The sequence below is a fragment of the Heloderma suspectum genome, chromosome 1 (assembly GCF_057233095.1).
Source record: "Heloderma suspectum isolate Gila_16-S chromosome 1, 16-S_ref, whole genome shotgun sequence".
Lineage (NCBI taxonomy): Eukaryota > Metazoa > Chordata > Lepidosauria > Squamata > Helodermatidae > Heloderma > Heloderma suspectum.
The window spans coordinates 417497896-417524931 of record NC_139458.1 but is presented as its reverse complement, the minus strand read 5'-3'; the positions used below and the strand labels follow the sequence as shown (position 1 = coordinate 417524931).

At 42.0% G+C, this 27036-nt stretch overlaps 1 protein-coding gene across 3 annotated transcripts; it reads right to left on the bottom strand.

The window, feature by feature from the left end:
* On the bottom strand, positions 1–27036 carry HNRNPLL (heterogeneous nuclear ribonucleoprotein L like). 3 transcript variants are annotated; one of them, XM_084829142.1, is made up of 14 exons: positions 26634–26909; positions 24087–24142; positions 23547–23665; positions 22778–23015; positions 21323–21408; positions 17447–17543; positions 17293–17365; positions 13150–13221; positions 9454–9671; positions 9180–9301; positions 8700–8901; positions 6621–6678; positions 6429–6527; positions 1–4409 (listed from the first exon to the last, which is right to left on the bottom strand). In XM_084829142.1, exons 4-14 carry the CDS (start codon positions 23006–23008, stop codon positions 4354–4356), a joined length of 1314 nt encoding a protein of 437 aa, XP_084685268.1. In that variant the 5' UTR covers positions 23009–23015; positions 23547–23665; positions 24087–24142; positions 26634–26909; the 3' UTR covers positions 1–4353. The 3 variants fall into 3 exon arrangements, with proteins under 3 accessions (XP_084685268.1, XP_084685267.1, XP_084685266.1); XM_084829141.1 differs by lacking the exon at positions 24087–24142 and having other exon boundaries at positions 26634–27036; XM_084829140.1 differs by lacking the exons at positions 6429–6527; positions 24087–24142 and having other exon boundaries at positions 1880–4409; positions 26634–26903.

Genomic DNA, 27036 nt, shown 5'->3' with positions numbered 1-27036 from the left:
TGGGGCAAAGAACCTTTATTGGCATGGAACATTGCAACATATAATACAACATATAATTATCTTAATTACATTTATATCCTGGCTTTTTTCCTCTTGCAAGGAAGCCAAGGCAGCTTACACAGTCCTCCTCCTCTCCATTTTATCCTCACAACAACCCTGTGAGGTAGGTTAGGCTTAGAGTCAGTGATTGGCCCAAAGTCACCCAGCAAGCTTCATGGCCGAGTGGAGACCAGAACCTGAGTCTCCAGAGTCTCAGTCCAACCCAGGGGTGCAAACCCCAGGCCAGGGGTCCAAATCCAGCCTTCCAGGCTTGCCTAGCTGCCCCCACCCCTTTCCCCTGGCCCCAATCCCTTTGTCCCAACCACTGATTGTTTCGTGGTTTCCCGGCTTTTGTGCAGTTCCCCCCACCTCTGTCATTCTAAAAGGTTGAAATCCTTATCTTAAGGTTTAGTTATGGTCAGTAAGAGATTTACAACATGCTGGTATTTTTGATATTTTGGCCTGTCCTTTTTGCTTTTGGCCCAACCTACCGCTAGAATGCAGCCCCTCAAAGCTTATTCAAAATGGAATTCAGCCCTTGGGTTGAAAGAGGTTCTGCACCCCTGCTCTAACCACTACACCACACTGGCTCTCCTTATGGCATAAGTATGTGGGTGAGAGGGGAAGAGGGGGGAATGAGTACCATTTTTTGGTAGAAGGGCAGGGTACAAATAAAATGAATGAATGGAGTATGAGAGTGGGTGCTTTGGTTCTGCCACTGCTCGCTCAGGGCCCACCCAGTGTGACCTCCATCAGATTTCTCCCAAGGGAATGTGGCCCTCATCAGTAAAAAGGTTGACGACTCCTGAGCTAGAGGGATGAATCGTCAGACTCAGTATAAAGCAGCTTCATATATTCAATGGAAACAAAATAAAATTGATCCATATGGTTAAAAACATACTGCTAAAATAAGGCCTTACTCATTCCTGAATCTTTTACATATGTACCTGGGAGTAAGGCCCACTGAACTCAATGGGACATTTTATGCATTGGATCAAGCGGAAAATAATGATTTTCAGTTTTAGGCACATGTACTCAAGAAGTAACATCCACCAAGTTCAACTGGACCAGCTCCCACATATGTATGTACAGGATTGCAACTTAGTTTGCCTCTGAAACCCCACCAGCAGAAACGTGACTTGCCACTTGATGAGCAGGTAGCAGAAGGAACCTATGGACCTTAATCACTCACCCTGACTCAACAGCTCTGCAAGAGTATCCCCATGAATCTTGTTCAGCAAAAAAATAGAAGACTTGGCTTGTGGCAGATTTCTGCTCCAGACAGCCTGCACCTTGCCCTCATTCACTGGCAAGAGTAGGATCAGCCTTGGGCTTCCACCCTGAGCAGTGAATTGTTCATGAGGAATGCCTGTTGTTACACACATGCAGAACTCATATGGGGGCCTGTTACTTAGAGGAAAGGGCAGACTCACTGAACAGTCTTTCACACAGGATCCTGCTATGCACAGAATACCATTCTAGAAAGGGGTAGGGGATGGGAGCAGGAAGATAACACTGCTGTGTACCAGTGCCTCTGCAGAAGCAGCCATTACTCGGGGGGTCAATCCACTTCTGAATTTAGCAATATGTGGGTATCTTTTTCCCATCTAATTTGCAAATGGCTGTTTTTTGATCTGTGTTCCTGCAACTCATGGCTTCTGGCTGGGGAACTACTCCCTTCCTGTTCCATGAAACTATCCCAGTTTATCTAGCCATCTGTGCTGTTTACAATCAAGCTGTGGATGTAATATTGGATCTTGCACACCTTTGCCATCATTTTGGAAGCACAGCAATTCCACCAAGGAAGCAATAAAGAGACACACATACCTCTTCTGCCAGATTAAAGCAACTTTATATGCACAAAAGAAACAGAAGTAGGTTTTTACGTTATCATCCTCAATGTCAAAGGAGGACTACTTGGATCATCACACTACAGGCACTTTCACAACTGACACAGGGAAGCATTTTTTAAAATTTCTCTTGCCAAAATAAGATTCTGGTGTAATGCGTAGAGCAGCGTTTAAAAAAAATCTAGTAAAATGTCTATCATTATGATGGCCAAGGGATACATGGAGTGAGACCCTGGACACAGAGACACATTACATCCCCCTGCAGGATCCCTGTGAGGATCAGGCCAGCCTGCTCTCAGGGGCAGGCTTGGACCTCACTGCAACAGCATGGCAACCATTTACTTAAATGGGAGAAAGGAGTGCAATTGGGGTAGACCCAGAGGCTAAACCTGCTTCCTGCCACTGGTGAACGTAGCCATTAAAAACTGATCCTGAAAGACCCCATCTTGGTTTCTGTTTCTTGGCCACACTGTAGTGTGTAGTGTGATGGAATGTCAGCAACTGGATTTTATTACTGCTACTTACTAGTCCTGAGAAATGTGGCTAGAGGCTTCCCTCTGGTGGCTGCCTTGCAGGGCACCTATGTAGTATTTTTTCTACCACAACATTAGGTAGAACTAGAGCATCTACAGTTTGGCTGCAGAGAAACTTTGGGTGAACCTTTGCCATACTACAAACTCCTCTTTTTAATGGTTTGCTATGTGCCATTGTGGGATGCTGTTTGAGAAACAGAAGCCCAGCCCACTTTAAAGTAAAGGTAAAGGTGTCCCCAACCAGTCGTGTCCGACTCTAGGGTGCGGTGCTCATCCCCGTTTCTAAGCCGAAGAGCCAGCGCTGTCCGAAGACGCTTCCGTGGTCATGTGGCCAGCATGACTGAACACCGAGGTGCACGGAACGCTGCTACCTTTCCCGCCAAAGCGGTACCTATTTATCTACTTGCAATTTCTTGCTTTCGAACTGCTAGGTTGGCAGAAGCTGGGACTGAAGACGGGAGCTCACTCCGACACGCAGCACTCGGGTCTCGAACTGCTGACCTGCCGACCTTCCAGTCAGCAGTTCAGCGTCTTAACCACTAAGCCACCGCGGCCCCAATGACATGCACAACTTCCCCCATTAAGGAAAACGGAGTCTCACAAGTTTTATTCTAAAGTCCAGATAAAGGTTTATCACTAGTGCACACATCCAGAGACAAGAGGCCCACATCCAAGTATAGGTGCATTCAGCTACTTGTCTATGTGTGCAGAACTCTTACAAAAGCAACAGATGCATCAATCAGCTATTTAGTGGGGAGAGGGGGTCCCCTCCAGCCATCCCCACCAACAGCTGATCAGCACAACTATTGCTTTCATAAGACAGCTCTGCAGGTGCAGTTCATCAACAAACTAGGGAAGCATGCAAGGAAATGACCCCTTGGTAGATTAGTCCAGGAGTGTTTGCATGCTGGATTTTACTAAGCAGTTTAAAAAGTCACTCCTCCTCCCTTAAAGCCTACATTATTTTCACAAATTTGTTTTTTAAAAGCTTAAGATGAATAGGACCCTATTGAAACACATTTTTTTTAAAAAAACTGTTAACAGCAACAAAGCTACTACCTGTCCCTGAAGCAATGATCATTTTGAAAAGATAGAGTTTTGCAGACAGTGCACTTTCCTTCTCCAGCAGTGGGTCACACATTTGGGCTGTGTGCATGTGGGCCCCATGAAAGGACTTAAAGCCACCTTTGACAGTGAGCAGTTTCATTTAACACCCAAGACCATTAACATGAAGTAAATGAGAAAAAAAATTCATTCAGGCTTGAGAGTTTATTATTTTTGCAAGTAGTTTCCAGGCTAGGATTAGCAGTAAGGACATCATGCTATAGTGAGTGGAAAATTATTCTGAAAATTCACTATTTAAAATAAGTTTCTGCAGAAAATGTATTCTTTTTTTTCCTGTGAAGTTTCTCTTTAAAAATCATATACCATTATGTAACTAAAATCAGTCTCTGTAATTTGAAAAGGTTTTATAAATGCAACTCTGATTTTAGAATTGTTGCAACACATACACTTTAATCAAGAGTAATAACTAGGAACTTTACAGCTAATATTCCAATATAATAATTCTACTTGTCATTTAAGCCTAAGTGAGAAATACCCATTGTAAATGGAAGTGTACTTTTTACTGTTGTATGGAAACTGTGGTTTAAGATCTGGAACTGTATACATGCTACCCACAAGGCAATTTAAACACCTGTAGGTAACAGTTACACAAGTTAATAAGCTCTACATAATATACGGACACATTACTTTTTTGGAGGCAAAAGAAAAATTTGGTGTTTAAACACATTCATTTATTATAAAACAAAATGAACTTAAGTTAGATTGAGACAAGGAAACTAAGCAAGTAGTTTAGAGCCTGCAAACAACATATCATTTCAAGTTTGTAAATAAAGATGGAAGGAGCTCCTAATATGTTGTCCTCTGCTCTACAAATGGGAGGAAGTGGAGAAGCAAAGCTTCAAGGTATATGGGTTAGAGCCATCTGCAAGATACAAAAGGAAACTTGACAGTTAGAATGAATGTTACTTTGGATAGTTTTGCTCCTTATAACAGCTTGCAAATTTGAGAAATGAGATTTCTTTTATCAAGTGCTTAACTCCAGTAATACAGGCTGCTATGAAATATTAGGCTCTACTATTGATTTGTATAATGCATCAAACCCCAGTCCTTTTCCTAGACTAAAAGCAGCAAACTGCCTTTGAACGAAGGACTTCCCACAGAACCAGTTCTATGGAAACAAGGCAGTTCTTTCTATTTACAAAGCATGATTTAGATGCCTTCCCTCATGTCACAAATATATCCTATTATCACAACAAACTGTTTTACCTTCTACCGGGGGGGGGGGCAGGGGGGAGAGAATGGTTTCCCCAACAAGACAGAGTTCATCCACAGCTATTGTGACTATTGCATGGAATGTAGGTACATAAATTAAATCCCTACTGGATATCGGGTTTTTTGCAAATTCTTACATACTACTATGATCTTAAAAAACATATTTTTGAGGACTCATTGCTCTTCTGTTGTATTATTCCAGAGCAAGAATGCTCATTTAGCCCTATTTTTTAAAAGTTGGCAGACACCAAAGCAAGGCAATCCCCCTTTTTGGCAATACTTCGCCAAGAGGGCACAATATGCTTGCTTAAGTTGCAGCAGTAGCAGCATCATTTAAAAACCAGGATTTGAAGGATGCATGTTTAACTCTTAGTCAGTTTCACTAACCTATCACACAGAGCAAAACTGAGCAGGAATTAGCTAACATTTACAGTTTCCAATATATAATACAATACACATTAATCTGCCTACTTGGGCCCGAAGGAGAACCACTGTTGACTTAATTAGAGTGTCTTCTCCATTTCAGAATCAGTCTAATATCCTAATTTGCACAATCACTTGTAAATGAAGTAGATCAGTTTTACTTCCACCTGTAGTCACTAACTCATAAGGTTCCAAACAGACCATGTCATAGGGATGAGCAGTCATCCTTTTCCCAGTCAAGCACATCCTTTAGGGCACAATCCTATCTTGATAGTCAGCAGCTTCCAAAGTCAGAGGCTGCTGAGTATCCAATGCAGGGTGGTTGGAGCATGGAAGCAGTCCTCACTTCTGTGCTCCAGCTGCCCTGCATTTTCCCTAGACAGGCGATTTCACCCATCTAGGCACGGCTTCGAGGAAGGGGAGGGAAGCAGGCTGGGATGTGTACAGGAAGCTGCATTAAGCAGCTTCTGTGGTCTCCTCCCCACCCAGCCCCCATTTTGCCGTCTCTGTACTCCATTTCCGAGTGTGGACACATAGTCGGTGCGGAGAGAACTGTGCCAGCTACAAGGGAGCAGGGGAGGGAATGGAGAGTGCTGTTTCTGGGTTCCAAGGTCAGAGCCCTGGTTCTAACCACGGATCCCAGAAACTAGGAGCCAAGTTAGTTCTTTGTCTCTCCTTAGAACCATGGCTGTAACTATGGAAATCATGGTTGCTACTTTTTGTTTCTGTGTCCTCTTTTAAAGTGCTTTTGGCTCTAACAGACTCTAAGTAGACTGGTGGCAGAAGAATTAATCTGATGGGATGGATCTTTGACTACTAGTTCCTGTACTTGTAAAACTAGGTTCTCTGCTGTTCTTATTGCCACTTTACATTAGAGAAAAGTACCTATTTTTAATGTTTCCTTTATTGTTCTAAAATACAGCTTTTAAGGTGTGTTGAAGGCTTGTAGGAGTGCTGTATAAAGGCAAGTATGCAACTGGAACTAGACAATGTTTTTCAACCATATGCTTTGCTCAATCTTATGGAAAAGCTCTTACACAGCAATAGAACAAAACAGAAACAGCTGTGTGTTGTAAGAGATACAAGAATGTTCAGCATGAAGTTCAGTTTGACCAGTGGGCCCAACTACAATCCAAGTATTACGTTTTGCAAATATTACTTCCCATCTTAACATATATCCAACTAATAAGAAATAATAGAGACAAAATATAAAGAAGAAGAAGAAGATTTCAACATGATGACTTACTGGGGACTCTTATCTGGTAGTGATTAAGTACTGTAAGAGCTTTCACTGCATCTGTCTTGCATTCCCACTCCAACAGACCAGAAAGTGTTTTGGCTGAAGCTGCCAAAACAAGAGTTAAAATATTTTCACCTATTCAGAATCAGTAGGTTAGGCTTTTTGAAGAGTTAAAGAAAGGTAAAAATATTTACTTACGTTTTGGATCAAATACTTTGTATTTGATAAAAGGCAGGACTTCATGATCATCACACAACTGGAACAATAAGTGAAAATATGGTCATTAAGTAGCAAGGATCCAATCCTAAAACATTTCACAATAAGACTAATATATGTGAGGTACACCAGTAAATGTCAAGATTGCGCCATAATGAGCCAGCATATACTCACTTTGTTGATTTAACTGTGGGATATACAGTGAAGCAAGAGGCAGGAAACTGCCATCTTGCTACAGGTGATCAAAGCCTTGTGTTCTACTGTATTGCAGACCCCTTTTAAAATTATACCAAGTCACTAATTGGTGAAATACATTAATCCAGTCTTAATCTACACTAGTCCCTTGCTGTGAAAGCACTGTATTCTTGCCATGGTTCAAAATTGAAGACGTATGTCTTGGAAGATGCATCCCAAATCAAGAAGCTAAAGAATTGTGTTCATATTATCTGCTACCACAGCTCAGAAACTGCACAAGGGATGCTATGGACATTGGAAAAAACAATCAGGAACAGCCAGTACTGTGGTTCATATGCCATAAACAACTTCTGATCCTATGCAGATACCAGCTCAACGATCACACAAGATAGCAATGTAGATTCTGTGATTATGTATCAGTGTGTAGGGGATGTACAAATCAACCCACATAATTATGCCTGTAGAAATAACTCAAGAAACCAAGGAAAGACTTACAGAAAAGATTCAACAAGCAATATAGCAGTGAATTGCACAAAATGAGAAGATCTGTGACACAGGGCCACTTGGCCAAAAAAAGAGTCAAGATCGGCACACCATAATTTATACATTCATAACTGTTTAAACTCTCTTGTGCAGAGAAATATCCCCCCGCTGCCTAGAAATCTAAAGTGCCCATTTTAAACTCTTTGCAGCGGGGGTGGGCAACTTGTAGGCTGAAACATTTGGAGGGCCACAAGTTGCCCACTCCTGCTTTACAGAGACTTCTTGCTGTTCATTTAATTTTGAAAACTACAATATAGTCTACTTAATATACTGAAATGTTTTAGTATTCTGTACTATCCATAGTATGGTTGGTTGGCTACTTTGTAAATGTATAGCATCTAACAGTGCAATCCTAAACACACTTACTAGTGAATAAGCCCCATTACTGAGCTTAGTGGGACTTAAAAAGGTAAAGGCAAAGGTGTCCCCAGCCAGTTGTGTTCGACTCTAAGGGGTGGTGCTCATCTCCATTTCTAAGCCAAAGAGCCAGCGCTGTCCAAAGACGCTTCCGTGGTCATGCGGCTGGCATGACTGAACACGGAATGCTGTTACCTTTCCCGCTGAAGCGGTACCTATTTATCTACTTGTAATTTCTTGCTTTCGAACTGCGAGGTTGGCAGGAGCTGGGACTGAAGACGGGAGCTCACTCCGTCACGCGGCACTCGGGTCTCAAACTGCTGTCCTGCTGACCTTTTGGTCTGCAGCTCAGCGTCTTAACCACTAAGCCACGCGGTAAGTCCGCGTGGGACTTACTCTACTGTAAAACATTTAAAAAGTGATTGAACTCTATTTTAGGGAGCAATCCTATGACTCCTAAACAACATCTGAGGGAACATAGGATAGTTCAAATTCCCGGAGACAGTGCTCTGACCTCGGGGGGGGGGGGGGGGATCCATGCTCTGCCCCCCTCCCCTTGCAGCCAGCATGGAAATATTTGTGCCAGCTGCCTCTCCGTGTTTGGGAACACCTCAGAGAGGGGGGAAAGGGGGCATTCTGGTGGGTGGGGAGGGGACTGGAGAGGCCAGGATATGAGTTATCCTAGGGCTTCCCCAGCCTCCTTTCCTCCCCCTCCAAAGCACTCCAGCTAGATGGGCAAAAAAGCTTATCTAGTGAAAAAGGCAGAGCGGGAGGAAGGGGAGGTGATGATCACTTCTGCTGCGCCTCCCACTTTGCACTGGATGATCGTAAGTCTCTAAGTTCGGCGGCTTACGATCATCAATGGCGGGAACAACAGGAGTGCACCCTTAAGGAAGTTAATTCAGACTGACATTTGACACCTAAATTATACTTCAAAAACTATAATCCAGCATCTTCTATTCCTACCTTTACAAAGGTCTCTTCAGTTACACACAGTGGAACATTGTAGTAATGCAACACACAAGAGGGTGGCTGGATGATATTCTTGGATGCTTGGCCAGCACTGGTAAAGCGATTGTTCTTGCTCATTGCAAAGTCTTTATAACTGCTTGTCCCATCTTCCAGCTCAAATATCTGACTAGGAACAACTGAATGCTGTTTGGACACACTACAATTAAAGAGTACATATTTAAGAACACCTCTTTGAATTCAAATAATTTAAGGTACTTTTAAACCATTCTCAAAGCATAGTCCAAGTATTTACATTAGCACAAGTGATTGTTTACCCTCTTTATATTTACAGACAGTATTCTTCCCATAAAACATTATTCTGCAGCCTTGTTTAGTATCTTGCAGTGCTAAACAATTTCATAGTATAGGTGTTGCAGTATTAGTATTAAATATACTAATAAAATAGTATTACTGAAAGATGGGATGCACACATACCAAACGTTAAGCCTCTTCCCAAATAATTTCACATTATTGAGATGAGTGACTGCTCTTTCAACAGCATATTCATCACCCATTTCCACTAATGCTGTGCCTGGAATAGTCTTCATAAACTTCACCTGCAGTATTTTGGAAAAAAGAAGAGACAATACAGTTTAAAGAATGACAGGAAATTCTGCAGATTTGATTGGAAGCTACATGACGGTGGGTTCGTCTTCTACAGAAATAGTTTATTGTTCTTTAAAATTACATTGCGTAGACCTTTTTTTACCTTTTCAATATTTCCATACAAGCAGAACAAGTTGAAGACTCTTGAGCAGTTCATCTTTTGCTGGTGCAATCCACTAACCATGACAACAGAACCTGAGGGGTTCCCCCCGTGCATATAAGACGAGGAGGCTTGGGGAAGCGGATAAGCAACCAGCTCCGGAGTATCCCGAGATGCCATTCGGTATCGGCTCGGTAACGGTAACAGAGGACCATGTGAGCCTAAAGGCAAAACATTCTAGTTAATTTCATCAGAACCATTTAACTGAACCAATCTGCACATTTAAGGTATCAGGTTGAAAAAGCTACCATTTTTTTTACTTCACAACCAGAGCAACATGTCTTATTCGTATTTCACAAAATGTTAAAATGAAGTTTTAGCTGGCATCAACTAATGGAAGTTGTCAAAAGATAGCAAAAAATGTGTAACTTCTTAATGTTGAGTTTTCTGGAAATGTTCTGATATGCAAACAAACCAAAAAAGCAAAAAAAACACAACCCCTACAACTTCTCTACTGAGCAATCCCATGAGGTTCAATAAAGATGCTTTCTACGTAGCTTATGGTTGGCAGCAACACTTCTCAAACATATGAAGAACATAAATGTCTTGTATAACTCCTGGAGAGAACCTGAACTACTCTCTAGTTGAGAGAACTGGTGCTGATATAAGAAAACCAACCAGGAGCTGATACAAGAAAATCATACCATATTAATTAGTAATTAATCTTAGCTATTAAAGTTTGCTACAGTGGGCTGTGGAGGTTTAACATCAATTAAAACACAGAATAGATTTAAGGGATTAGACCTGATAGACAGAGTGCCTGAGGAACTATGGATGGAGGTCCGTAACATTGTTCAGGAGGCAGCAACTCAATCCATCCCAAAGAAAAAGAAATGCAAGAAAGCCAAGTGGCTGTCTGAGGAGGCTTTACAAGTAGCTGAGGAAAGAAGGGAAGCGAAAAGCAAGGGAGAAAGGGGAAGAGATATCCAACTGAATGCAGAGTTCCAGAGAATAGCAAGGAGAGACAAGAAGGCCTTCTTAAATGAACAATGCAAAGAAATCGAGGAAAACAATACAATGGGAAAGACTAGAGATCTCTTCAAGAAAATTGGAGATCTCAAGGGAACGTTTTGTGCAAAGATGGGCATGATAAAGGACAAAGAAGGCAGGGACCTAATAGAAGCAGATGAGATTAAGAAGAGGTGGAAAGAATACACAGAAGAACTATACAGGAAAGATCTGAATGTCCCTGATAGCCATGATAGTGCGGTCACTGAACTTGAGCCGGACATCCTTGAGAGTGAAGTCAAGTGGGCCTTAGGAAGCATTACTAACAACAAAGCTAGTGGAGATGACAGTAATCCAGCTGAGCTATTTAAGATCCTAAAAGATGTTACTGTTAAAGTGCTGCACTCAATATGCCAACACATTTGGAACACTCAACAGTGGCCACAAGACTGGAAAAGGTCAGTTTACATTCCAATTCCAAAGAAGGGCAATGCCAAAGAGTATTCAAACTACCGTACAATTGTGCTCATTTCACATGCCAGCAAGGTGCTCAAAATCCTATAAGCTAGGCTTCAGCAGCATGTGAACCAAGAACTACCGGAAGTCCAAGCTGGGTTTCGAAGAGGCAGAGGAACTAGAGATCAAATCGCCAACATTCGCTGGATCATGGAGAAAGCAAGAGAATTCCAGAAAAATGTCTATTTCTGCTTCATTGACTACGCTAAAGCCTTTGATTGTGTGGATTACAACAAACTGTGGCAAATTCTGAAAGAGATGGGAGTACCAGACCACCTCACCTGTCTCCTGAGAAACCTGTACGAGGGTCAAGAAGCAACAGTAAGAACCAGACATGGAACAACTGATTGGTTCAAAATTGGGAAAGGAGTACGACAAGGCTGTATATTGTCACCCTGCTTATTTAACTTATATGCAGAGTACATCATGAGAAATGCCAGGTTGGATGAATCACAGGTCGGAATGAAGATTGCTGGGAGAATTATCAACAACCTCAGATACCACCCTAATGGCAGAAAGCGAAGAGGATCTAAAGAACCTCTTGTTGAGGGTGAAAGCGGAGAGTACAAAAGCTGGTTTGAAACTCAACATTAAAAAAACTAAGATCATGGCATCTGGCCCCATCACTTCCTGGCATATAGAAGGGGAAGAAATGGAAGCAGTGACAAATTTTATTTTCTTGGGCTCCAAGATCACCGCAGACGGTGACTGTAGCCATGAAATTAAAAGACGCTTGCTCCTTGGGAGGAAAGCTATGGCAAACCTAGACAGCATAGTCAGAAGCAGAGACATCACCTTGCTGACAAAGATTCATATAATCAAAGCTATGGTTTTCCCAGTAGCAACGTATGGCTGTGAGAGCTGGACTATAAGGAAGGCTGAGCGCCGAAGAATTGATGCCTTTGAACTGTGGTGCTGGAGAAGACTCTTATGAGTCCTCTGGACTGCAAGGAGGTCAGATCTGTCGATCCTAAAGGAAATCAATCCTGACTGCTCATTGGAAGGACAGATAGTGAAGCTGAAGCTCAAATATTTTGGCCACCTAGTGCGAAGAGAAAACTCCCTGGAAAAGACCCTGATGCTGGGAAAGATTGAAGGCAAAAGGAGAAGGGGATGGCAGAGGATGAGATGGCTGGATAGCATCACTGATGCAATGAATATGACCTTGAGCACACTCCGGGAGAGAGCAGAGGACAGGAAGTCCTGGCGTGCTATGGTCCGTGGGGTCACGAAGAGTCGGACACAACTTAACGACTGAACAAAAAAAAAAACCACAGAAATCTATCTAGACAAGAACCAACCAAAATATACCTCCTGCTGCCCTCATGTCTCCAAAGTAGCAGGACAACTTGAAAGAATCTAAGGCAAAAGCCAACAGACAAGAGCAACAAGCGCTTAAGGATTTCAATAACCTAATGATGTTGGACTATGGCCCAAGAGTGCTACCGCAAGTTTGAAGCTCAGTTATTAGAAAGATGAAAAAACTGCAACACTGGCAATTGACGAGCAAACACACAATCCATGTCGCCCTGGCAGCTATAACATAAATAGAAAGCCAATACACTCAACAACTGCTTTGGACAAAAATCAGGACTAGTCCTACCATGCAGCAGAGCTGAGTAGAGCAACCTGCTTCAGGGGACACAATGAGGGGAAACAAATAAATGCAGGAATTGGTGTCTGAATGGCATAGCAAGATTTTTGAAGTGTTAACCCTAGCAGGGTGGGGTGGGGTGTGTGATTTCGGCTCTGCTTCAGACAGCAAAATGTCTTCAGCTGGCACTGCAAAAAAAAAAAAACTGAAACAAAGGAAACCTAGATATTTAAAAGGGGATTATATAGATCCATGGAGGATAAGGCTATTAATCATTGGCAGTCACGATGGGTTATATATTACCTCCAGGATTGAGGCAGTATGCCTTTGAACATCAGTTGCTGGGGGACACGAGCAGGAGGGTGCTATTACACTCATGTCCTGCTTATGGGCTTCCCAGAGGCATATGGTTGACCACTGTAGGAACAGAATGTTGGGAGTAGATAGGCCTTTGGTCTGATCCAGCACAGCTTTTTATGTTCTTATGACATCACCTGTGTTGACTATGTTTTCAGTATAAACCACAGAGGTTTATGAACAATCCTTCAGTTAAACTCACTGGGAGCCATATAGCAACTTACCATAGCCATCATGCCTAAATGATGAGGGGTGTTCTCCCAAAATAGCTTGCCTCTGGCGACCTTTACCTCCGTCTAAAAGAAAAAAAGACAGCGTTAGCAATAAACAAATAACACCCCCATTAAAGATACTGGAACATCAGTAAGAAAAAAGGTGCTTTCCAGTTAAGAATGTAAGAAGAGCCCCAAGGGTCCACTTACTCTAATATCATGTTTCCAATAGTGGTCAGCCAGATACGTCCAGGTTACTTTAAGGTATTACTTTTGCTTAGTTTAAAATGCTCATTTAAACTGACTTGCTTTAACACAAAATTATAGTTGGAGGACACAAAATTATTGTTAGCATAAAAATATTACATTTGAAAAGATGATCTGACATTTTAAACCTAAGAAAACTGGACAGTTCTCTTAACATCACACAATACTATAGATGATACTGTAGAGAAGGAATTACCTATAACTCTCATAAAAACAAGTTGTAAATGCAGTACTTTCGAAGGACAGTACCTGAATCACACTATTAGCTTCAACAGCAACACAGTTTCAAAGTGGGCTTCTTTCAAGAAGTTTCAGCATAATCCAACAACAACCTGTATTACATGGTTTCATAATCAGTAAACAGAGAGTACCATATTGTGTACATACATAATTACACCAACAGCTATTGATAGAGTGTGGTGAGAAGACTATACATTACTACACTATTAAGATGATACAGCCTATGTTATAATTGCAAAAAAAACTGCACTTTAAAAATCACTTTTAACAATGAAAAGCTCTTTCAGCAACTGCATTTATACAAGAATGTAAAGTTAACTAAGGGGTCAACACTACTGGGTGAAAGCAGTAACCAACCTGAAGTGATTATTTATAATACTCCAGTAAATGTTTACTACAAGTTCTCTTAGTAAGCAGCAGCTACTTTAACCTACATGCTGCTTCCTTTCATTAAGTGATTTGGTGCCAATAACTCAGTTGACTACTAAGCAATGAGAAATGAGAAATATCCAGCCAAAGTAACATTTGGTTCAAAAGGAAAGTAAAGCACATGCTTACAACTATCGCATTGAAATAACTGGGATTTAAGAGAGCTCAGCTTTGATAATGACAAAATTTAAATTTTTGTTTTTTGTTTTGTTCAAGCAAATAGGTATGTGTGCTTACCATTTGATTGAGGGGAAAGATGTGAATGAGGAAATGTTATTACCCTGAGACTAAATCCATTATTTGGAAGCAACTTCCACTGACTTCAGCGGAATTTACTTCAGTGTAAATATATAAGGCTTTTCTCATGGAAAAAAACCTGTCTCATTAATAAGATCTTAAGCATCAGGCTGATTTTAGACCCTACAATACTTTTAATGACTGTTATTAAAAGGCTGTCTCCTAAGAACCAAGAGCCTTTACTGTTCACATAATAGTGGCAATGAGAATTGTTTATGCTAAATATTGGAAATTAGACTTAAAAACTAGAACAGTTCAAGCTGTAGGACCTGGTTGAACTGAGTAAACTAACACATACAGAAGATAATATTTTCCACACAAAAGCTGCAGGAAGATCATGTGGAGGATTTCTTGAAAAATAATTCATTATCATGAAGGACTGAAGTTTTTAAGAACACAACATGAGAAAAAAAGTCTTAAATTTAAGGGATAAATACAGATGCCACTGCTCATGGCATGCATTATGGTGTTTAATTAGAAACCATTTTATATGGGGAGGGAATGTCATGTGCAGATGCATCTGAGGTCACAATCGTGTCCATTTCAATGTGAGTATTCACTGCAAAATAGACACACATGCAACTGTGATATGCAACAGTACCTTCAGTATGCATATTTATCCTACATGGGAAGTCCTATTAGCCAACAAATTCATCATTTGAATCGGCTATAGTTACAGAGGTGTGCAGGATTTGTGCACAACAGAAGTGACAGACTCCAGCCAGCACATGTATATTAGATTTTCCAGTATAATGCTGTGGCACAATACTGAGCTTGGGAATGGAAAAAATCAGGTCCAACTTGCCCGGCTCTGAAGCTCAAATGGGCTTCCTTTAGCAAAATTATTCTCTCAGCCCAACACACCTCACAGTTAGAAAAAGGCCAGAATGCAGATGTTAAAAAACCATAATTCATTGATGCAGCCATAGGTTAAAACTGCTGCTTCTAATTAATTGATATTCAAGAAAGAACTATATCTGGACTCATTTTCTAGTGTGAAGAAACCCAAATTGAAGCCAATTTTGTAAAGAGTATTCATACTGAAACCAGGATACTACAGGCTAGTTGAAAAGGGAAAGCCCCAGACAATAACTTAAAGGCAAAGGAATGGGACACTCCTTTGCCTACACTCCTTGTGTAGGCCACTCTTGTCAGAATGCCAAGAACCTCTATCTAGAGATGCCAGGGATTGAATCTGGGACCTTCTGCATGCAAAGCATGTGCTCTGCCACTGAGCTACAGCCTCTCCCCTCTGACCACTGGCCATGATGACTGGGGCTTTTAAAGAGAAATTTGTTGGCTGGATCCAAACAACCAGTTCCACATGACCAAGGGAACTTTGTACTTCTGTTTTTTAAATACGAATCCTAGTGCTACATGGCAATCTGTTTTGGAATTGAGCTGACTTTCAAAAGCAGTTTGCAATATGGTATGGCATCTGCTGTTCAAATAAGAGTCAAATGTCCTATTGGACATTGTCAAGTCATTTGGTGCACCTGCTTTATTTTTGTTCAAGGAGATATTTCTCATTTCCCATAGTTTCATTTACTGGGACAAGATACAGTTTATAAATACTATCTGAACTGAATTGTCTGCCAGTTGTCTGAATTTCAGGAACTTAATACTATTAATAGGTAAGTGACCAGGTAGTTTGAAACAAAATGTATCCTTCAACATAAACGCTGAGGTTGGACAATCTGCTAACCAATACTGCAGCCCCCTTATTAACCTTTTACAAACACTTAATTCTGCATGTCCAAGGCCTATGTTTTAATAGTACATTTTTACAAGCCAAAGCACTACCAATAAACCAAACCTTTTGGCAATAGTTAAAAGATAAGTTGAAACCTTCACTTTCATGTTTAAAATTTAGAAGATACTCTACCTTGATAAGATAAGTTCCCAACTCCATGTTATAAATGCCTAGATTTTTAAAAAGTACATTACAGCAAATTATACACAAGTCATTTAGTTACAGAGAACATTTACAGAAGTCAGACTACATAGCAACTTTTCTTTTACATTTTCATGCAGTTGTTTTACTGATGAAAACAATCTTAGAACTAACCTTTGCACTTAAAATGCTTAGACAAATTATACCTTGCATCAAAAATTGGTGCCTGGTGGGACATGTTTGACAGGGTGCTGCCGAATTCCAATTAATCTTTAGATAACTGCAGTCCTTTCGACAACATTTACACTGGAAAACCTAACTTTAATTTTCTCTTACATACAAAAATAAAAATTACCACAATGTACAGGAGAGAAACAAGAGCTTGGATCTTCCATTTTATGCAGTTCCGTTCTACAACTGTAATTTTATAGGGACATAAGACTGGAAACACATGCAAGCTGGATTAGAATGGGTACAGTCTACCATGGTATTCATACCATGCAAACCAGCAGTATTATAAGTGTCCTCCTTGATATGCTTGGGGTGATGGTGCATGCAGTATGCAGTCAAGGTGAGTTGCAAGTCTGAGATTTTTCAGAGGGCCTTTTGATGATGCCGATGTAGTGCATGATGAAGTGTAGAGTCAGCCTGCTGGAGTCCTCTATCCTTCTTAATGCCTTGTCCAACATATGGGAAAAATCCTTTCCGTGGAGAAGCAGTGTGCAAGTTTGTAGTTTGTAAGGAATAGTCTGCATCAGTGTCCTCTCCTCCAAAGAGTGAGAGCTGCTTGGAGAAATGCAAGTCCTTGTACTGCAAACATGCTTGCATGTGTGGGCTTCTTGTTGAACTAAATAGCTCAATATAACCAGCAGGGGGCACTAATGTTGAGAGTTATTCTTTTCCAGGATTACAAGATGCCTTTTACAACAGAGCTTCAACAGCAATGAAATGTCTAATGCATTAGACAAGCTAACTGCATATATATATCTATTTAAACACATATTTCAAACAATTACCAAAACACTTACCTCGTCTGCCCAGATATGGTTTAGTATAGTCCCAACTATCGTTGTCATTTCGAATGACATTAAGTCGAGGTGGCTGTTGAGAGATGGACAGTGAGTCTTAACAATTGTTTCCATCCTAGAGGAGTATAGAAGTTTAAGAAGGTATGATCATTACCCTTGCATATTCAATTTTTAGTGTACAGCATCCTGCATATATATCCGCTCCATTGAGTGCTGCTTTTGCCTTCTGGGCACAAAGAACTGATTCAAACATAAGTCATGTTAAGGATTTGTATTTAAACCAATCTTTTCCCTTCCTCCTAACTAAACAAAGAGCTACAAGCCAAACAGGTTTAGACAAGTAACAATATCTCTGCTAGAAATCACTCAGGGGCTCTTCAGTCACATTCAGTTATAAATGAGGAAACATTCATTTAGATAATATTGTTAAGTCTCCATAGAACTCTCTCAGCATCAAGTATGGGTCTACTAATGAGATAGCGAAGAGACTGTGAGAAATGGCTAGAAAACCAATAGGATGTCACGGGCAGCTGATGTGAGTGTAGCAGTTCAAAATCCTTTCCAAAGCTGAGAACAGCTGATCACAGATGTAATGGGATGCTCCTACTGGCCTGCAGGAACAACTGCTGGAGATAAAGATTCACTTTCTAGATATGACTGTGAAACTATACAATGGACATAAGCACTACCTTATATCAGAAACTTACCGATGGCTACAAATACTTACACATTTCTAGCTTCCACTCTGCCAGAACACACCACAAGATCCACTGTCCACAGCCAAGCCCTACTCTACAATCGTATCTGTTCAGATTCCTTGGACAGACTCGCACCGTAAGGATTTAAATCAGGCATTCCTCAGACTATAATACCCCCCCAACAAAGTGAACCCCCACACACACCAGATTGACAAGGCCAGACTGGTACCAGGACAGTCTACTACAGGCCAGACCCAGAAGAGAAAACAACACAACACCACTTATTGTCACCTAGTTTCCAGCTAAAACCACTCAAATGAATCACTGATCTACAGCCCATCCTGGACCACACTTCCCTCTCACAGGGCTCTGGTGGTAGGCTTGTACTTGCTTACAGACAGTCTCTCCAACCTAAAACAGCTACTCACTAGCAGTAAGAGGCCCACATAACAAAGATACTAATGCAGGGACCAGACCCTACAACAAAACCCAAATGCCAACTCTGTCCTCATATCTACTCTGGAAATCCTACTACAGAATCTAAGAATGGGAGAACCCAACGGGAGGAGATGCAGGGCAGGAAAAATGGCTTTGCTGTGCATGCGACTTCTCCAATGGGATAACACCTGCGTGCAGTGAAGCCGGTTCCCGGATGTGTTGGAAAGATCATCCTCCTAATGTGCCCGCTGGGGACAAATTGACATAAGGGGCACGGCCCTCCTTCTGACATCAGGGGGCAAGGCCACCCACAATATTAGAGGCTCATTCACTTGCTCATTTTCCAATGTGCCAAATATGACATCTACTGTCAGCAATGCCCTTCTGCGTTCACACAGGCATTCTACATAGGGCAAACAGGCATGGAAAAGAATAAACAGATACAAATCTGCCATCAGAAATTTCAATATTCAAAAACAGGTGGGAGAACACTTCAGGCTCTCAAGATACTCTATCACTGACCTTAGGGTGTCCATCATGGAGCAAACAAACTTCAAAAGATTAGAGAAAGAGACTGCTGTGTTAAATTTCATCAACAGGTTAAATACTATTGCCAGAGGCTTGAATCAGGAAAAGGATTTTTGTCACACTGTATGTGTTAATTGGCTTATCTGGTGCCAGGATGTTTGTTATCAGCAGCAATTGTACTGCAAATAGCCGTTAATAATATGATTATCACCATCAATATTTTCTGCATTTAATTTCCTTCTGACCTCGCTACTTACAATCCCCCCACCTCTTATGTACTGTATATATGCCTGAAACTCTTGGTAATCCTCCATGCATCAGATGAAGTGAGCTACAGTCCACAAAATAAATTTGTTCATCTTTTACAGCAGAGGGCAACCTCTGGCCTGCACTCCCAATCCAGCCCACAGAGGCTTGGGTTTCCTCTACAGGTACCTCCCCGTCCCAAAGCCCCTCCTGTACTGGGACTTTGTGAGACAGCGTGAGGAATCCTCATCTTATCTTAGATCTGTGATCAGAAATAACACAGGGATTTCCCTGAACTCTGCTCCCCCTCCCAATGGATCGAAGTTAATAAGGAGCTAGGTGGGCAGAGTGGCTTTGCCACCCCTGCATCCTCTCCCCAATGGAAGAAAGTGCAGGGCAGACAAAGTTGCTTCACTGTGCGTGGGCCTTCTCCAATGGTTTAAGACCTGTGTGCAGCGAAGCCTGTTCCTGGCAGATGTGTTGGGAGGATCATCCTCCTGATGTGCCCACTGGGGACACACTAACATAAGGGGCATGGTCCCCCTTTTAACATCAGGGAGTGGGGCCACACCACCTTACATCATGTGGCTCACAGAGGGCTGGTTAGGGAGTAATCCGGCCCTGTACCCCATTCTGGTTGCTCACCCCTGCTTTATAATGCCACAAGACTCTTTGTTGTTTTTGAAGATCAGTGGAACAGTAACTAGTTAAAGAACAGAAAGCAGAGTGTAGGAATTAATGGTAAATTCTCCCAATGAAGGGATGTAAATAGCAAGGTCCCACAGGGATCTATATTGGGACCAATGCTTTTCAACTTGTTAATAAATGATCTGAAATTGGGAGTGAGCAGTGAGGTGGCCAAGTTTGCCGACGACACCAAATTATTTGAGGTGCTTAAAACAAAAGGGACTGTGCAGAGCTCAAAAAAGATCTCTACAAACTGAGAGAACGGCATCAAAATTGAAAATGTGGTTCATTGTAAGCAAGTGTAAAGTGATCACGTTGGGGCAAAAAAACCCCAACTTCACATATATGCTGATGGGATCACAGCTAGTAGCAACTGGCCAAGAAAGAGAGCTTGGGGTTGTGGTGGACAGCTTGCTGAACATGTTGACTTAGTGTGCGACTGCAGTGAAAAATGCTAATTCCATGTTAGGCATAATCAGAAAAGGCATTGAAAATAAAACTGCAAATAACGTACTGTCCTTATAGAAATCAATGGTGCAACCACACTTGGAACACTGTGTACAGTTGTGGTCACCGCACCTAAAAAAAGATACTGTAGAGATGGAAAAAGCACAGAAAAGGGCAACTAAAATGATGAAGAGGCTGGGGTAATTCCCCTACAAGGGAAGTTTACAACAGCTACGACTGTTTAGCTTAGAAAAAAGGCAAGTAAAGGGAGACATGATAGAGATGTACAAAATTATGCACGGTGTGGAGAAAGTGGATAGGGAGACATTTTTCTCCCTCTCTCATAATACTAGAACCCAGGGTCATCCCATGAATCTGATTGGTGGAAGATTCAGGACAGATAAAAGGAAGTACTTCTTCACACAGTGGATAGTTAAACTATGGAATTCACTAGCACAGGATGTAGTGATAGCCACCAATTTGGATGGCTTTAAAAGTAGATTGGACGAATTCATGGAGAAGAAGGCTATCAATGGCTACTAGTCCTAATGGCTATATGTCACCTCCAGTACCAGAGGCGATATGCCTATGTACACCAGTTGCTGAGGAACATGGGCAGGAGGGTGTTGTTGCACTCATGTCCTGCTTGTGGGTTTCCCGTGGGCAGCTGGTTGGCCACTGTGTAAACTGAATGCTGGACTAGATGGACCTTGGTCTGATCCAGTACAGCTCTTCTTATATTCTTATGAAGATAAAGAGTAGCTGTGAAAAGGAAGGACACAAGCTCAGTCAGGGGGTGGAAGACGTGGAAGGAAGTGATAAATTGATTCTCTAGCAAGGTTGCTTGCTTGACAGGATGAAGATGAGAAGGTTATAAATAGAGGAACATCTTCCCTTACTGAGTCCCTGTGGGCTCCCTGGTGGTCAGCGAGATGAGCCCCTATGACATAGTTTATCACAAAACAAAAAAGCCTTAAAAAGGATATTCAACCATGGCTTGTATTCCATTCCTCTTGAATATGACAATACGCTGTACTTTCCCAACAGGGTTGCACACTGTATATAAGACATCCTACAAAAAAAGAGGAAAATTATTTAAACATTTGAAGCTTTATCTGACAATTGCTCTCCAAAATGTTATCAACTGAAATGCATTTATACAAAAAGATTCATCACCACTTAACAAGCAATTTGGATTTTTCTACATGGATCAAGAAATGCATTTATCCCTATTACAGAATTGATTCACCTGCCTCCCCTAAGTAGTTATGTAACCATGAGAAAAAACATTTTAGCAAAAGATCAAACACCAAAACAGTGCAATTCAAAAGAGGAAACCTAAATTTAGGTTTTTTTCTGTGTGCTTCAAAAGTTTCTCTTTCAAGCTGATTAGGTTTGGTGAAGTTCTTGTGTCCTTAAATAAGTTTTAACCTAATTTGGTCACCTCTATATACCATCTATAACATAGGGATAAGCAAAATAGAAACTGAATTATTTCCCAAAAGTTAAAAGATGCAAAGAAAATGGAGAACTAAAGCCCAAGTTATTACATCCCTATCCCTGAACATATAAGGTTGGATATAAAGATAGATGAGCAGAACTCTGCTCGTGCAATTGGATTTTCCTCCACTGCAGCCCCCTGCAGTCCCCAAAGCCACATTAAGGACTGATTGAACTTCTGGAATGATGTACGATGGGGTACAGGAAGCTGGAGTGGAATAGGGAAAATGAGGGAATTCAGCAGGGCTGCCTTGCACAAGTGGAAGAGCCTTTCCACTCACACAAGACATCTCTGGATCCGTGGATTTTACCTGTGTGTAAAGGCTAGGTTCCATTAACCCAAGGTCAGGTGTACCTAGGTCATGTTTCCTACACATGATTCTGACTGACACAAAGCAATCTGGAACAAGGTGAAATGCAGCAGACTAAATTAGACCAGCATTATGTTTTTAGCTGATTTAGCCAAGCAGAAGTTGGTTTTTAGAGACCGGACTCTAAATGTATTTAAAGTTATTCTCTATACAGAAAAGTTTCAGGAGAGAAAAATAATCCATGTTTAAGCTAAATCACTGCTAGCACTTTTCCTACCAGCAATGGATTGGTCAAGCGGCTTGCTAAAACTACACAATTCACAGAGCCATCTGTGTTAGTCATCACAGACTTTAGAGTAGAATCAACTTAGTATCTAACCAAAGTAACTCTGTTGTTGCACAGATCTCTTCTGAATGAAACAATACCCTCCCCAACTGTTTTTTCCCCTTCATGGAACAAATTACTCTGCAAAGAAAGGATGCTTTCATTGCATTATAAAATGGAAGTGCCACTCTATGAGTAGCTGTTAGTGCAAGATACAGGACAGGAGGAACACACTTGCCACAGGCATGTAGAAACATACAATGCGCTGAGGTTACTGAAATGCTATACTTAAGAATAAGACATACCACTGTAATTGGATATAGAGGATTCTGAATTGACAAGAGCAGAACCTTGTTCCCACCAGAGGGGTCATCTGTGTTTTCTGGACGAGTAATTCTCTTGCTTGTAGAGTAATTGAAAAATGCTTGTTGCCCAGCTATATATACCGGCTCATCCGCTGCAAATGTTACACACTTTTTGGCACTTTCAATATCCTCAAATTCTACCAAAGCTTGGCGCTTAAATGGCATCATCATCACATAACTAGAGAAAAAAAAAACCCATTAATTTAAGGCCATCAATTCTAAAGCATAAGTTACATTGACCTTAAAGGTGTTAGCATAAAAATTCTTACTGAAAATGCAAATAAACGATTTCATTTCTTAAAATCAATAATTATAACCCAATTTTATTCAAACAACTTATTTATAGCCTTCAAAATTTATAGTCTAATTCCAAATATAAATAACTCATTAAATGTTGATGACAGAATAAAGACAGCTTCTTACATTGCTATTTCAAACTGGTCACTGTAAAAACCAAGACAGGTAAATGTCTTGTTGAAATCAACAGTACACGTAAAATAGGTCTGGATGATCATGGGTCTGGCTTCGGGCCGACCTCCATAATTCTGAGAACGTTTGTGCCTCTTTTTCGGCAAAGGCATTACAGGCATCAGCCACACATTGGCCACATGTGGATGATCAAATATATGAACGAGCTTCCTGCACCCACACACAAGTCACCCAAGACACAATGCACATTACCCAAGATATACTGTTATGTTAAACATACCATATGGTTCCAAATTTTTCAAGAGCCTCCACGAGGTCTGCCTCCACAACTGATTCACAGAGCCCTCGGACATGAACAACAGGAGAAACAGAAACTTTGTGATGGCTGCCACCAGCATCCTAGCAAGAGTAAGCATTAGACTTTTTAAAATTATCTTCATTTATCTTACAAAGATACTCTGTATAGTGAGAACTATAGAAAGTATTAACTGAAAACTACATGCTTCTCAGTCCATATCTTAATTCATTTCAGTCTTTAATGCCATTTACAAGTTCTACATTTAATTCTACTGACACACTTAGACAGTACAACAACAATTTCCCACATATAGAGAGGTTAAAATATTCTGAAAAGTATAAAAAGTTTTAACTGATAGGACATTACTATACATATTAGAAAGGCTTGTTCAATTGTGCAACAATACCTATGAAATGGATAAGGCAATTTAATACAGTCATTTTTGCTCATATATGATTCCACAGTAAGCATTTACGTACAAGCTAAACAGTGTAACAATTTGTACTTCATAACAATACATACTTTTGAAATTGTGCCGAGTTATAGTGCATCGGGAAATACAGGGTGTCAATTTGGTTCTGTAGGATTCAAAGTGGTGATGGAGATCATTCTAAATAGCCAGGACGTGTCCAACAACGAAGGCTCTTTCTAAGTTATTTATCAGTTCATTAAATTGTGCTGATAAAACGGGATTCAAATGCATCATCTATCCTGTCCTAAAACACAATTAACCTATATTGAAAGTTTTACCCACTATTGAGCCTTTTCTTCAGAATCTCCAGCTTTCCAGTCTCCCTGTGCTGATTACCACTGATCAGTTGTTTAACAAAGGACAAAATGTGCCCTCCAGCTCTGTAGAGACCCTACAGATTAGATCCAGATTTGATCATTGTTAGAGTAGACCCACTGAAATTAATGACACTTGAGTCATGACTAGCTTGTCCCATTGATTTCAATGGGTTTATTTATTTATTTATTTATTTATCGCCCATCTGGCTGGTCACCAAGCCACTCTGGACTAAGTACAAGCATATAATAAAACAGTATAAAACAATAAAATTCTACAATAAAAACATTTTCTAAAATACCCTAACCCACCCCAAATGCCTGCCTGAACAACCACGTTTTTAATGCACGACGGAAGCTCATTAAAGAGGGGGCATGGCGGAGTTCCCTAGGGAGGGAGTTCCACAGAGTGGGGGCCACCACAGAAAAGGCCCTCTCCCTCGACCCCACCAGTCTAGTTGTCCTGGCTGATGGGATAGAGAGAAGGCCATTTGAGGCTGATCTTGTTAAGCGGCCTGTCTGGTGTTGCTGGAGGCGCTCCTTAAGATAGGCTGGGCCGGAACCATATAGGGTTTTAAAGGTCAAAACCAACACCTTGAATTTGGCCCGGAAAACAACTGGTAACCAGTGCAACTTCTTCAGCACTGGAGTGATGTGATCTTGCTGGCAGCTGCCTTTAATTAGGCGAGCCGCCGCGTTCTGTACCAGCTGCAGCTTCCAAACCATCTTGAAGAGTAACCCCACGTAGAGCGCATTACAGTAGTCTAAATGAGAGAAGACCAGGGCATGTAGTACCGATGGGAGCGAATGATCAGGAAGGAAGGGGCACAGCCGCCGTATCAGATGGAGTTGATACAGCTCTGTCCTGCTCACAGCTGACACCTGAGCCTCCATGGAAAGCTGGGAGTCCAAAATGACCCCCAGGCTGCGGACCTGGTATTTCAAGGGTAGCCATACCCCATTCAACACCAGGTCAACATCCCCCAGTCTCCTCTTGTCTCCCACCAAAAGTACCTCTGTCTTGTCAGGGTTCAGCTTCAGCTTATTCCTCCCCATCCAGCCACTCACCGTCTCCAGGCATTTGGACAGGGATTCTACAGCCAACCTTGGTGAAGATTTGAACGAGAGGTAGAGCTGCGTGTCATACCCCATCTACTCAAAGTATGGCTAAATCTGGATCCAACCCTATAGCTCCTTTGGTTCAAAGGTACAACACACATACCGAGAGGGTAAATACGCTCCCTGCCAAGTGCTGCAGGTAAAGAAAGACGTTGGACACCAGAGTAACCTGTTCTTATCCCAGGGTATCATTCTTTCTTGCAGGAAAGGATACAAGAAATTAGCATCCCCCATATCCCATGCACAAGGCCTACTCTTCTCACGTAGAAAAGTAAAAAACGTGCACATATATGGAGAAGAATTGGTTGCAATGCTCAGCTGCCACCCATAATCCTCACTTTTTGAGGAGAGGGAAGACAAATTAAGTTAAAACGAAAGAACAATGCAGTCCAGGTCTATCCCTTAGAGCAAAACCCCACATTCACAAAGGCGGGAAGTGTCAATATACAACCTTCATCTCCCCCTAATTTTATTAGAGAAGGAGGTGGAGAGAAGAAATTTTCATATGACTCTTCCGTGGCGGGGGGGGGGGGGGGAGAGGAATAGTATCTACATATCCTCAATTTTGCGGCACCAAACAGGAGTTAACCGACTGAGTGTGGCTCAGCTCACAATGCATCCGACAAAGTGGTCTCTCTGGCCCACAATAGCATCTGCCATAATCAATCTCTGGCAGTGCAACCCTACCCATGTCTACTCAGAAGTAAACCCCACTGTGTTTTATGGGACTTACTCCCAGGTAAGTGTGCAGAGGCTTGCAGCCTCTGTCTTCTAGGTGCCACAAGATTTTTTTATTTTTTTTTTAAGCTTGCTAGAACAGACTCATAATCCCTCAGAAATATTGACTCGGTGTTCTTCTCACAAACATGTTTACTAAAAAAAAAAAAAACAAAACCTGGAGGATTTTTTAAAAACGCTGATGGGGGGGGGGAAAACAACTCTCTCTGCTCTCCACGGGGGTGGTGGGGGGGAAGAGACTGAAGTATTCAGGCTGCATCCTACGCACGTCGACTTACGAGCAAGCTACACTGAAGGCTTACTCCCGAGTACACGTGCCTCGGATCGGGCCGCGCGCGCGTCGGTCAGTCCGTCCTTCCCAGCACATCCCGTGAGGGGCGGCGGGATTCCAAACGGCTGGCGCTGGGCGCCTCCTCCTCTCCTTACCCCTCCGGAGAACCCCCCCGCGCGAGGGGCGGCCTTCTCCCTGCGGCTGTCGCCCTCTTCGGCCCCGTACTCGATCTCGCCCTCCTCGGCCGCGGCGCTGGGCTTCAGCCGCTTGGCCTGGCTCTCGTATGCGCCGTCCTCTTCTTCCTCGTACTGCTCCCCAGACGACGGCGAAGACATGGCGATGGCGGCTGCTGCTGCGGCGAAGGGGCTCCGCAACCGGCGCTCAGACGCACGAGAAGGCGGTGAAAGGGCCAGTAAAACCGGCCCGCCGGTGACGCCCTCAGGCGAGGCGAGACGAGGCGAGGCGAGACGAGACAAAACCGCAGCTGCGCGCACACGCACCGACTCACACGGCGCGCACACGCATCCAGAGGCGGCGGGGGAGCGGGCCCTATCTCCG